The following is a 12,058-nucleotide window of genomic DNA, read 5'->3' as shown; positions in this document are numbered from 1 at the left end:
AAATGGAGGCTTTAGAACAGTGAGAAACTGGGCTATGATAACTCAATAGTAGCTAACGGAGCTATGATTTTAACTCATTCTGATCATAAGTGGATTTTATTATAATTTTCTCTTGGTTTAAACCTATATAGACTATAGTTACTTCCTCCTGAGAGCATTCATTTATTGAATAAATATTTATTGAGCTCCTCCTACCAAGCAACTTTACTAGGTGTTGGAAATAGATTGAAAAGCAAGACAAGGTCTCAAAAAGCTTATTTGCTAGCAGGAGAGAAAGCAAGATGCAATAAGCAAACAAATGAAGTAAAATTATTAGACTAGGATTAATACTGTAAAGAAAATAAATAAGATATTATGAAAAAGAATAACAGGGAAGCTAACTTTGGAGAGTAGAGTTAGGGAAGGCTTCTCCAAAGAGGTGATATTTAAGCTTAGACCTGAAATCAAGGCACCAGTAAGAGTTAAAGGAGGAATATTCTAGTAGAATACAAGGGCAATACATTCAATAGATCCAGCTCCCTGCCTTAAATATTTGAATTATAAACTTTCCAGGATTCATCATCTTGTTTTCTGTCTTTATAGAGTTCAGTAGCAGGAGAGTCAAGTCTCTCACAAGTCCATTTCAATGTTCTGATATAATTTAAGCCTTCTATATTCAACCAGAAAAAAAGTGAGAAATCACTTCTACTATTTCTGTTCTTTTTAACATATTGGTACATTTCCCACAGGTGGTGCTAGTAGTAAAGAATCCACCTGCCAATGCAGGAGACACAAGAGATGCAGGTTCAATCCCTGGTTCAGGAAGATCCCCTGGAGTAGGAAATGGTGACCTGCTCCAGTATTCTTGCCTGGAAAAGTTTCATGGACAAGAGGAGTCTGGTGGGCTACAGTCCATGGGGTCGCAAAAAGTTGGACACGACTGAGCACATGCACACAGACACACACACACACACATGCCATTTCCTCCAAACCAGATTTTGCAGCTAACATTCCTTGTTTGCACACTACATACCAGGCACCAACTATGAGCTTTGCATGCATTATTTTACTCATTCCTCAAGCAAGTCTGTGAGTAGGAACTATTATTAGTCAGCTTTAAAAAAATTTTTAAAGGGATTTAGTTTAAACAACTCTCCCAGGAACACCCAGCTGCTGAGTGGCAGAGCAAGAACCTGACCCCAGCCTAACATCAGAGCACCCACTCTAACCACTATGGCCTCTTTATCTGAATGCACGTTATATATATTTTCCAAAAAGTTTGCATCCTGAGTGGGGTTTTTTGGTCTTATGTTTTTCCACATCATTAAATATTTTATGTTTTTAATGATTTTAATGTTTTCTTTGTTTTGGGCCTTTTGCTCTGTAGAGAGATTATGTTTTCCTTGCTTTTATCTATTCCAGTGATTTGGAAAGTGTGCTTTCTGGTTTTAATTCTGTTAGTGATCATCTTTAAACAAAGACCACCCAAATGAGAACAAATAGGCTTTCAGAGCTTGCCACAGCAAGAGACTTAGCCACCATCGCTTGTGTTCTGCAGGCAGGTGGGGGAGTAGGAAGGCTTTATAGGAAAGGAAGTTTTCAGGGATGCTCTGTTTAGAGATTGTTGCCATGGGGAAGCTGGAGGCTAACTAGAAATGGGGCATCTTATGTGATTGGTTTGGGAAACATATTTGACTTTCTCTGGTTGGTCCTAAGTTGGACAAAGAATTGGAATGTTGGCAGTTATTCACCAAGTCTTGATCATGCTGGGTCCATTCCTGCAGAGACTGGTTTGTCTTCCTTGGTTGGTTGCTCCAGAGGTTTGGGGTCAGAGATTTTTGGTTATAGAATGTCTGACCATTGTCCATTTGTATACCAGTTTGTCTCTTTTTGAAAATATATTTTTGACTCTTTCGTTAATCTTTTCAAGTAAAAAATGTTGTGATTTTGTGTGGTTAAGATGGGTTATTCATTACACTTGCAGATCCTGAGTCTATACTCACACTTGCTTTTGATTTTGTAAACTAACCTGGGATTTTTAATTGACTGTTGTTACATAAATGACTTGATTTCAGACTACATCATTTTCTATTTCAAATTGTAACCAAAATTTAGACTTTATGTTCTTAGTATTTTTTAGCCAGTCCTTATACCTCAGCATCTCCATTTCTGAGTTCTTTAGTCCTTAGATTTACTTCAACTTTTTTTCCAGTCCTTTACAATTTTTCTTCCAGCCTGAGAATTTCTATCTGTTCAGCTTACCTCACCTGTAAAATTGATTTACGTACAATAAGAATGCATTAAAAGTGCTTAGCAAAGTGTGCAGCATATAGGAAGTGTTCAATAGCTATCAGTTACTTTATCATCATCTTCTTCATCATCATTATTATTATGAAAGTGTCGGTTGCTGAGCTGTGTCCAACTCTTTGCAATACCATGGACTGTAGCCCACCAGGCTCCTCTGCCCATGGGATTTTCCAGGCAAGAATACTGGAGTGGGTAGCCATTCCCTTCTCCAGGGGATCGTCTCAAACCAGGGATTGAACCTGGGTCTCTTGCATTGAGGCAGATTCTTTACCATCTGAGCCACCAGGAAAGCCCAATTATTAGTATGAAAGTGAAAGTGAAGTCGCTCAGTCATGTCCAACTCTTTGCGACCCCATGGACTATAGCCTACCAGGTTCCTCCATCCATGGGATTTTCCCTGCAAGAGTACTGGAGTGGGTTGCCATTTCCTTCTCCAGGGGATCTTCCTGACCCAGGGCTCAAACCTGGGTCTCCTGCATTGTAGGCAGATACTTTACCATCTGAGTCACCACGGAAGCCCTCAATTATTATTAGTATAGTTCATATATAAAATACAGCTTGGCTAGGTTTTTAACTTTTTTCTCACAACCCTATAAACATGGTTTCAATGTTGTATTATCAATCTTATTTCTGTCTTTATTTCTAACTATTGGCTTATAGGATTTTTCTTTAAGTTTGTAATTTAAAATTTTTTCTGGATTGTGTTTTGGTGTGATTCTCTGGGATTTTTTTTTTCCTTTTTTTTTGTTTTGCCATGCCAGGCATGCAGGATCTTCTGTGACCAGGGATCAAACCCATGCTTGGTGCACTGGGACTGTGGAGTCTTAACCGCTGGACCACCAGGGAAGTCCCAGGTTTTTGTTTTGTTTTGTTTTTTTAATATAATTGAAACTTGCTGTGTTCCTTCAGAAAATATACTCATTTTTGTTTGCTTACTTCTTTATTCTTAATTCATTAATCTCTCCTTCTGTTTTAGGTTATTTCCTCTGTTCACATGGTCCTGATGTCTTCCTGAGGAGGACCATACTCTAGGTCAGAGGATGGCCCTCCAGCCTGTCATTTACATGTCATGCTTCTCTCTTTCTTTCTCCTCTTGCTCTGAGTTCTTGAAGAGCTTCAGGTTTCTTTTCCAGGTCACTGATACATCCTGTTCTTAGGATTCTGCTCCTGCTGCTCCCAATTCTTCTATTATCCGTTTGGTTTCCTTCATCATTTTACTTTCTCTTCATTTAATTGTTTTCTGTCACCACCTATGTTTGTTTTTCTTCTATTGTGATTTCTTGCTCATGTGTAATAACAGCCATGCCCTTTTGAATCCTATTGAGGTTACACAGCAGTTTTCTTTAAAACACACATACACACACACACAATTCTTGTAAAAGTTCATTTTCAAATGTTTGACCTTGCTTAGGCTCTGAAGGGTAAAGTTCCCTTTCCTTCGTTCCATGGTATTTTTCATAGGCCTTGTATTGGGGTCTTCCACGTGTTTGTTTGATTGACTGATTTCTTTCTTTTGGGGGGTGGTGCTGAACTGGGTCTTGTCGCTGCACAGGCTTTTCTCTAGTTGTGGGGAGCAGAGGCTACTCTCTAGTTCTCTAGCTGTGGTGTGCGGGCTTAGCTGCTCCTCAGCATGGGGGGTCTGCCCCGATCAGGGATTGAACCCATATCCCCTGCATTGGCAGGCAGATTCTTAACTACTGGGCCACCAGGGAAGTCCTCATAGATTCATTTTTATGTGTTGGTTTTTAAAATCCATATCAGAACAAGAAAACTATATTCAAAGAGTGTTTTGGCAGCAGACAAAAATCTATGAAGGCCCTTATGTCCGCCATCTGTCTACTAGGATTCTAGTTGAATTCCCTGCTCAGAATTCAGCAGGAGGGCAGAATCGTGTGCTGTGCCCCAGCCCAGTTGCTTGTGTTGCTCAACTAGATTAGTATTGGTGCCTTAGATAGATTTTCTCCTGTTGCCTGCCTGGCGCTTTCATTCTCTGAGCAGATGTATCACATGAAAAAGAACAGTCACCAGGATTCCTGCTCCCAGGTTCCATCCTGCTTCTGTCTCTCACCTTCAGCACTTTACCTTTAATTCATTCACACAGAAGCCTGTTAGTTCGGTGCCATCTCATTTCTTTATTTTTGTTCTTGCTGTCCTTCCCTGTGGAGTAAGATCCAAAATAAATTTCCCTAAGACCAATGTCAAGGAGATCACCACCTATATTTTCTTCTGGGAATTTTATGGTTCCAGGTCATACATTCGAGGTTTTAATCCATTTTGAGTTAATTTTTTAGTATGATATAAGATACCAGTCCAGTTTGGTTCTTTTGCATGTAGTTGTCCATTTTCCCCAACACCGTTTATTGAGGAGAGTGTTGTTTCTCGATTGTATATTCTTGCCTCCTTTGTCATAGATTAATTGACTGTACATGCACTTGTTTATTTCTGGACTCTGCTCTGCGTGGATCTGTGTGTCTGTTTTTGTGCCAGTACAATATTGTTTTGATTGCTGTAGCTTTGTAATATAGCTTTAAATCAGGGATAAAGTACCTAGTCTTTATGCTAGTCAAAAGTACCTTCACTTCCTCATACCCTAGACAATTTTTTCAAATAAACCAGTAGCCTATGGACAGTAATGCACAAAAAAATTTTCCAGTTTTTCAGGGACCACTAATTAACTACGAGGCTAGTAGATTCTCTCTGTAACAAAGTACCGTAGCTTTCTAGCAGTTTTTCTTTTCTATGGCTGTTTGGAAAAGTTGTTATTTCTCCACTCATATGTACAATCATCATTTAAATATTCAAGTGGAACTCTAAGGCTGATGCTTCCACAGGCAGAATATTAAACGTCGTTGATCAAGAAACCACAACACTTTATTAGGTGTACTATCAAATGTCAACTCCTAGCCCAACACTACATACTTAAAATCACCTGTCTCCTTCCTTAGTAATATTTCAGTATAATGTTTTCCCCATCAAGACTTCTCTATAATGGTTCATCCTCCTTTGTTTGCTATACCTCCTCATGTTCCAACACAGCAAACTTTATATATGGGATTAAAATCATTGTAAACAATGTCTTTATATGTTGATAATTTTCATCTTACATCTTTTTTTTTTTGGCTACATCACGAAACATGTGGGATCTTAGTTCCCCCACCAGGGATCAAATCTGCATCTCCTGCATTGGAAGGGCAGAGTTTTAACCACTGGACTGCCAGGGAAAGTCCCATCTTCATTTTTTAATAAAACAAAATATTTCAGGGACTTCTCTGGTGGTTCAATGGTTGGGACTCTGTCCTCTCAATGCAAGGGGCCGGGTTCGATCCCTGGTCTGGGCACTAGATCTCCCATGCCACACACAACCTAGAGTTCACATGTCACACTAAAAAAAAAAAAAAAAAGATTCTGCATGCTGCAGCAAAGATCAAAGATCCCACATGCTGTAACTAAAACATGGTGCAATCAAATAAATTATTTTAAATAAATAAATAAAAATAAAATATTGCAGATAAAATCAAGATCTCCTTTGTTCCGTTCCCCAGACCCATTCTCTTTCCTTCTTTAGAAGCAGCTATGATCATGAATCTTTGGAGAAGCTTCCAGTATGTTTTTATATTTATATATGCATCTATAACCAATATGTAATGTTGTCATATGTACTTTTAAGATAAATGTCAGTGTTCTCTACACATCTCCTGTGACTTGCTTTTTCATTCAACATTGTTTTTGAGATCTGTCTACATTGTACTAATAGATTTTGTTCAAGTTCCCTTAGCATGTTGATTGTTCTATGATTGCAATTTACATAAAAACAGAGAATATTCTAAAAAAAGACTTTGAGTCACTCCCTGTGTGGCAGGGAGGGAAACTCTTGCCTGAAGAACTTTCTGCCATCTTTGATTTAAAGAGTAGGGTGGAGTGTCTTTCAAGTGTGAGTACAAGCCCTGAAGTAAAGCATCTGGTCAAAGCTAGGATAATATGTGCTGACTGGGTGAGGGAAAGAAGATTGGTTTAAAATGCAGTTATGCTTAGAGCATATGCTCTTTAGGATACCCATTCCTCCCTCCCAGAAAGATCCTGTCATGCTGGTGTTGAAGGCTGTATTCTTCAGATATGGAAGACAAAGAACTAGAGTAGACAAACATCTCCTTGGCATCTGTCTGATACACAGATAAAGACTTGGGTCTCAACATTCCCTCTGTAGCTAGTGAACATTTGTTGAACACCAACAGTGACATAGGCACAGGAAATGCAGCTGCTTGCAATATCATTTCATTATAAGCAGGAGCCTTGCTGAGTTCTTCTGTCTGTCTTTTATTAAAGGTCCACACACGTTCCTGTTGGGGAGGATCAAGTCCAGCACATGGAGCTAGTTCAGGATCTAGCACAGAGTTTTAACAAGAAATATGGGGAGTTCTTCCCAGTACCCAAGTGCATTCTGAGTAAGTAGCAAGTATGAGATTGTCAAATCAGGTTGCATTTTGAAGAGAGAGGATTGGATGATGGAGTAAGAGATTTGGAACTTTCTTGGGACTATATTTGGCTTTGTCATGAACAGGCCTTCAAGATTTGTAATGTAGGACTAATAGGCCTCATTGGATTATTGAATAAAATAACCAAGAAAGTTTGAAAAGTATAAGAGAGACTAGAAACTACAAATAATCATTTTCGTTATAAAGTAGAATACATATGTACACATGGGTGTGTGTGTGTGTGTGTGTGTGTGTGTGTACTCAGTCGTGTCTGATTCTTTTGCAACCCCATGGATTGCAGCCCACCAGGCTCTTCTGTCCATGGGATTTTCTAGGCAAGAATACTGCAGTGGGTTGCCATTTCCTTCTCCAGGGGATCTTCCCAACCCAGGAATTGAACCTGTGTCTCTTGCATCTCCTGCATTGGCAAGTAGATTCTTTACTACTGGCACCACTTAGGAAGCCATATATATATATGTTTACATATGTATATATACATACACACACACATACCACACACACACATACATATATATGTATTTCTAAACACATCTTATTTGGTAGAGCAGGTATCTTTCCTTATCTTGTGGATGAGGAAACTGAGGTTTGGCAAGGCTGGCTTTGTGCCCAAGTCATGTTTCTAGCTGGTTGCAAAGCTGGATCCTACACCAAGATCTCCTTGTTCCAAAGCCAGCTGACCTTGCCTTCTCTGTTCACAGTAGAACAAAAGTACTAAGAGTGAGAACCACTGGATCATAATCTAGATAAACCAAGAGGACACTGATAATCCTCATACTTTGCCTTCTTATGCACAATGCGCAGCTGAGATGGAGTATACAGTTCTACCTACTGAGTCCAAAACCTCACCTTCGGCTTGCAAAGCTAAATTAGCCTGGAATCTTATCGAGGTATCAATATTTTGGTAGCAGTGTTAACTTATGGCAGGATCAGAGATGACTGAACCTAAACTCTGCCCATCTTTATTAAGCTGATAGCATTTTAAAGAATATAACATGTGCCTAGTATCAATTTAGAAGCAGAAGGTGGATATAAATTCCTAAGTTATTCCAACAGTTCACACAAATATATTTAGGGTCCCCCATGCATTGAAATCAACCTTCTTTTAGCAATAAGGACTATTTTCATGCTTTGGTCAATTTTACTTTATCTATAAACTTTATATGTTTCTGTAATAGCCATAAATTAGGCAATTATTAATAATACTGGTTTTATAAAGCACAGCATAACATTTTTATTCTATCAGAGCAATAAAGTCACTTCTCTCACTCTCGTGTGTGTCTGCAGGCATGTGTGTTTGTATATGTGTTGGTAATTACCTACCGAATTAGTGGTAAGGAAATGGAACGATGCCATAGGTTATGAAAACTGGCATGGGGGTAGGAAGGGCAGGAGTTGTAGGCAGGGGGTGATTAGCCAATACTGAAGAGCAGAGAGGAAAGAAACAGAATACTTTTTAAACTGTGCATGGCACAGCAGTATAGTTGAAACAAGTTCACTTGTATAAAATTATATGTTTTTATGTATATGTATGCACTAAAAGATGCATGAAAATATCAAAATATTAACATTTTATTACATGCTGCTAAGTCACTTCAGTTGTGTACGACTCTGTGCGACCCCATAGACGGCAGCCCATCAGGCTCCCCTGTCCCTGGGATTCTCCAGGCAAGAACACTGGAGTGGGTTGCCATTTCCTTCTCCAATGCATGAAAGTGAAAAGTGAAAGAGAAGTCGCTCAGTCGTGTCCGACTCTTAGCGACCCCATGGACTGCAGCCCATCAGGCTCCTCCGCCCAGGAATTTTCCAGGCGAGAGTACTGGAGTGGGGTGCCATTGCCTTCTCCAATTATAGTACACCTTTACTTTCATGCTTGCTCAGATTGCTTGAATTTTTACAATGAATGTTTGTTATTTATTTAATCAGATAAAAATAATGAAGCTATTTGATGTTCTCACTGCTTTTTAAGATCTAGACACTGACATTCCTATTGGTGTTTTGTTATTTTGTTTACATCTTTTTTTTCCCCCGTGGGATGTGTGTTGGTGTTTCTACCTAGCATCAATGAAGAAGGTAAAATCCCTGCGTGATCCCTGTGCCAAAATGTCGAAATCAGACCCCGATAAACTGGCCACTGTCAGAATAACCGACAGCCCGGAGGAGATAGTGCAGAAGTTCCGCAAGGCTATGACGGACTTCACCTCGGAAGTCACCTACGAGCCCGCCAGCCGAGGAGGCGTGTCCAACCTGGTGGCCATTCACGCAGCCGTGGCTGGACTCCCCGTGGAGGAGGTGGTCCGCCGCAGCGCTGGGATGGACACTGCTCGCTACAAGCTCGTGGTGGCAGATGCTGTGATTGAGAAATTTGCTCCAATTAAAAGTGAGATTGAAAAACTGAAGATGAACAAGGACCACTTAGAGAAAGTTTTGCAAGTTGGGTCGGCAAAAGCCAAAGAATTAGCATATCCCGTGTGCCAGGAGGTGAAGAAATTGGTGGGCTTTCTATAAGAAGTTTCAGTGAGTCACAAAAAGACTTTTCTAAATTGTGGTCTGTGCACTCCGATAAAGGCAGCTTTTCTCACAAGCAAACAATTAGAGTTTAGGTACACATAATTTGGTACATCTGATCATTGGTTTCATTTGATGAATAATGATTTGCAGGTTTCAAATAAAGCAGTGTTCCGAATCCCAAATTCTCTAGCAAAAAAAAAAAAAAAAAACCAGAAGGCATAACTATCTGAATCCTCAATTATTGGATGCCTGCTCATTGGCTTTAATTTATTCACACAAATGTGATTGAGGTAAGTAGTAGTTAATTTGGCCATTGGGTGTTTCATTTTTTGTCTCTGGAGTCCTTACCATCACAGGTGCTCCCTTTATCTATCCCAAACTTTTTGAAAAGTAATGTGTAGAAGTCTTAGACTTATAATCCTTGGGATGCCATTTGGACCAATTTGTGTTCAGATCTCATATCAGAGCTCATAAAAATAAGTCATTTGTCACTGAGATGATCCTTGCTTTATTGTATTTAATCTGCTTATTTCACAAGATTCCCACTGATTTTTCTAGAAAGTATTATTAATATATTTTTTATTCAGAGATACATGATATAACCTTCTGAGAAGGTTGAATTATTTCAACTTGATTTATTTATTATACTAAAGCCCAGGTCCATGGATTGTGTTCTTAATATGTATTTCCTTGCATTTGTCCCTCAATTTAATGTCATCAACCCATCAGGAAATCTATAGGAGAGGAATTGCCATTTTATATCTGAGGAACATGAGGCTCAGAGAGTGCTGTTAGCTTGTACAGTATCTCTCCATGAGTAAGAAGCAAATCCAAGATCAAAACCTTTACTCCTTATTCCTAAGTAGTGCTTTTTTCATCAACACATAGAGAGCATTTTTGAGACCCCAAGCATTCTTATTTTGAAGATGAGTACTAGAAATATAGGACTTCCCAGATGGCTCAGTGGTAAAGAACTCTCTTGCCTAGGAAATCCCATGGAAAAAGGAACATGGTGGGCTACAGTCCTTGGGGTCAAAAAAGAGCTGGACACAACTTAGCAAATAAACAACAACAATTGGAAATATAGACCTGAACTACTGATACTGTTTATATCAGCAAATCAACTAATCGCTGCTAGATTTAAATCTGGATTCAGCCAAACTTGATTACATTTGCTACTCAGAATCCCCAAGGCAGGGCCCAAGTTTTGCCTCCTTATGCTTACCTCAGAAATACTTCAAAGTATATTCTGCCTGACTACAAGAGTAGTTGGCCTAAGAATTCCCTGGCAGTCCAGTGGTTGACTCCAGGCTTTCACTGCAGGGCTCACAGTTTTGATCCCTGGTTGGGGAACTAAGATCCCACGTGCTATGTGGCACAACCAAAAAAAAAAGTAGTTGGCCTGATGAGTTGGATTTTCCCATTAAGTGGAAGCTTCTCATCTCACATCTGCTTCAGTCTAAGTAGTAGCAAGTCGCTCTAAAACCTAGCTTCTCTGCACTTCCCTTTCCCACATCTGAAAATGGAAATGATCATTGTGATTCACCACACCAGGGCCTTATTGATTTTGTAACAGAAATTGCTTGTAAGTTTTTTGTCAGTGAGTACCATGATCACCATTTACACATGAGAAATGAGCATGCTGGACAAAGAATTTTTACTCCTGTTTCTTAAAGAGAAGGAAATAGAGTGGTCTTTTTATCAAAGTAGATATTAATACACCTAACACTGCCTCCCAGAATCCGAATTAAAAGATTATTTTTGCATCTTTTCTTGAGAAGGGGTGTCTAGAGTCTTAGAGCCTCCTGGCATACTTATCCAAGGCTCTTTTTTTTTTTTTTTTTTTTGCATTTAAAAGAAATCCTAGTATGAATGCTGAATGACTAAATTAAAAGTAGATCTGTCAGACTGTCTGTGTCTGTGTTTTGTTTTTTTGTTTTTTTTTTTAACCACCTTAACACACCTTTTATCAAAAGAACTAAAGGCACCATGGAAAGAATCTCAGAGGAGAAAAACTAGAAGACTTGTGATAACTTCTAAGGAGCAAATCCCTGTGCAGATGAGGTTGGGCTCGGGAGAATCCTGTTGTTATTCTTTGAAAGTGACCTGAGAACTCATCACATCTAATAGCCAAGTCCATAATGATCGAGAGAGGTGACCCCTTGATTTTAGTAAGTTGATAAAGGAGCCAAGGCTAGAACCTGGATTTATTTTCACATCCCTTCCACTTAGCATTTATAGGCCTCCACATAATCTTTTTATCAAGATGAAAAATTAGAGCGAAATCCAACTTATGGCTTCTCTCAGAAGGTGATTTTAATTGTTTTTCCTGTATGTTTTATGGAGAGTTGAATTGATGAAAAATATTTAGATGATGGTGATAATGTTCAGTGCTCGGTAGCTCTGCCCCCTGGCAAGCCCTACTTCCAATTCATGTTGAGGGACTGTCATTCAGAATACAGTGGATGTATCTTGCCTTTTGTAGGTGCCTGGTAAACATCTATCCAAATAATGTCAGAACAGGGGCTAGAGAGTCTTAATGAAGTATGGATTCTTTTTTTTTCAGAAACCTTATTGATGCAGACCATAAAAGTGCTAATCATAAAATAATAACTAATGCTTGAGTCCTCACTCTATCAGGCACTGTTCAGTTCAGTTCAGTTCAGTTGCTCAGTCGTGTCTGACTCTTTGCAACCCCATGAATCGCAGCACACCAGGCCTCCCTGTCCATCACCAACTCCCGGAGTTCACTCAGATTCACGTCCATTGAG

At 39.3% G+C, this 12,058-nt stretch overlaps 1 protein-coding gene across 6 annotated transcripts in view; it reads left to right on the top strand.

Moving 5' to 3' along the window:
- WARS2 (tryptophanyl tRNA synthetase 2, mitochondrial) overlaps window positions 1-11,200 on the top strand; it is a 96,374-nt gene extending 85,174 nt beyond the window's left edge. For 4 of the 6 annotated variants that reach the window (XM_069602321.1, XM_069602339.1, XM_069602329.1 and 1 more), the window contains 2 exons: window positions 6,610-6,728; window positions 8,836-11,200. In XM_069602321.1, coding sequence (XP_069458422.1) covers window positions 6,610-6,728; window positions 8,836-9,284 — 568 coding nt within the window. In that variant the 3' untranslated portion in view covers window positions 9,285-11,200. Of the gene's footprint in view, window positions 1-6,609; window positions 6,729-7,059; window positions 8,045-8,835 lie in introns of those variants that run through there. The other 2 variants (XM_070289230.1, XM_069602357.1) reach the window with 2 other exon arrangements.
- Window positions 11,201-12,058: the final 858 nt, after the last annotated feature.

This window comes from Ovis canadensis, chromosome 1, assembly GCF_042477335.2.
Source record: "Ovis canadensis isolate MfBH-ARS-UI-01 breed Bighorn chromosome 1, ARS-UI_OviCan_v2, whole genome shotgun sequence".
NCBI lineage: Eukaryota > Metazoa > Chordata > Mammalia > Artiodactyla > Bovidae > Ovis > Ovis canadensis.
Note: the sequence above shows the minus strand (reverse complement) of the source record. Positions and strands in the feature narration are given on the sequence as shown.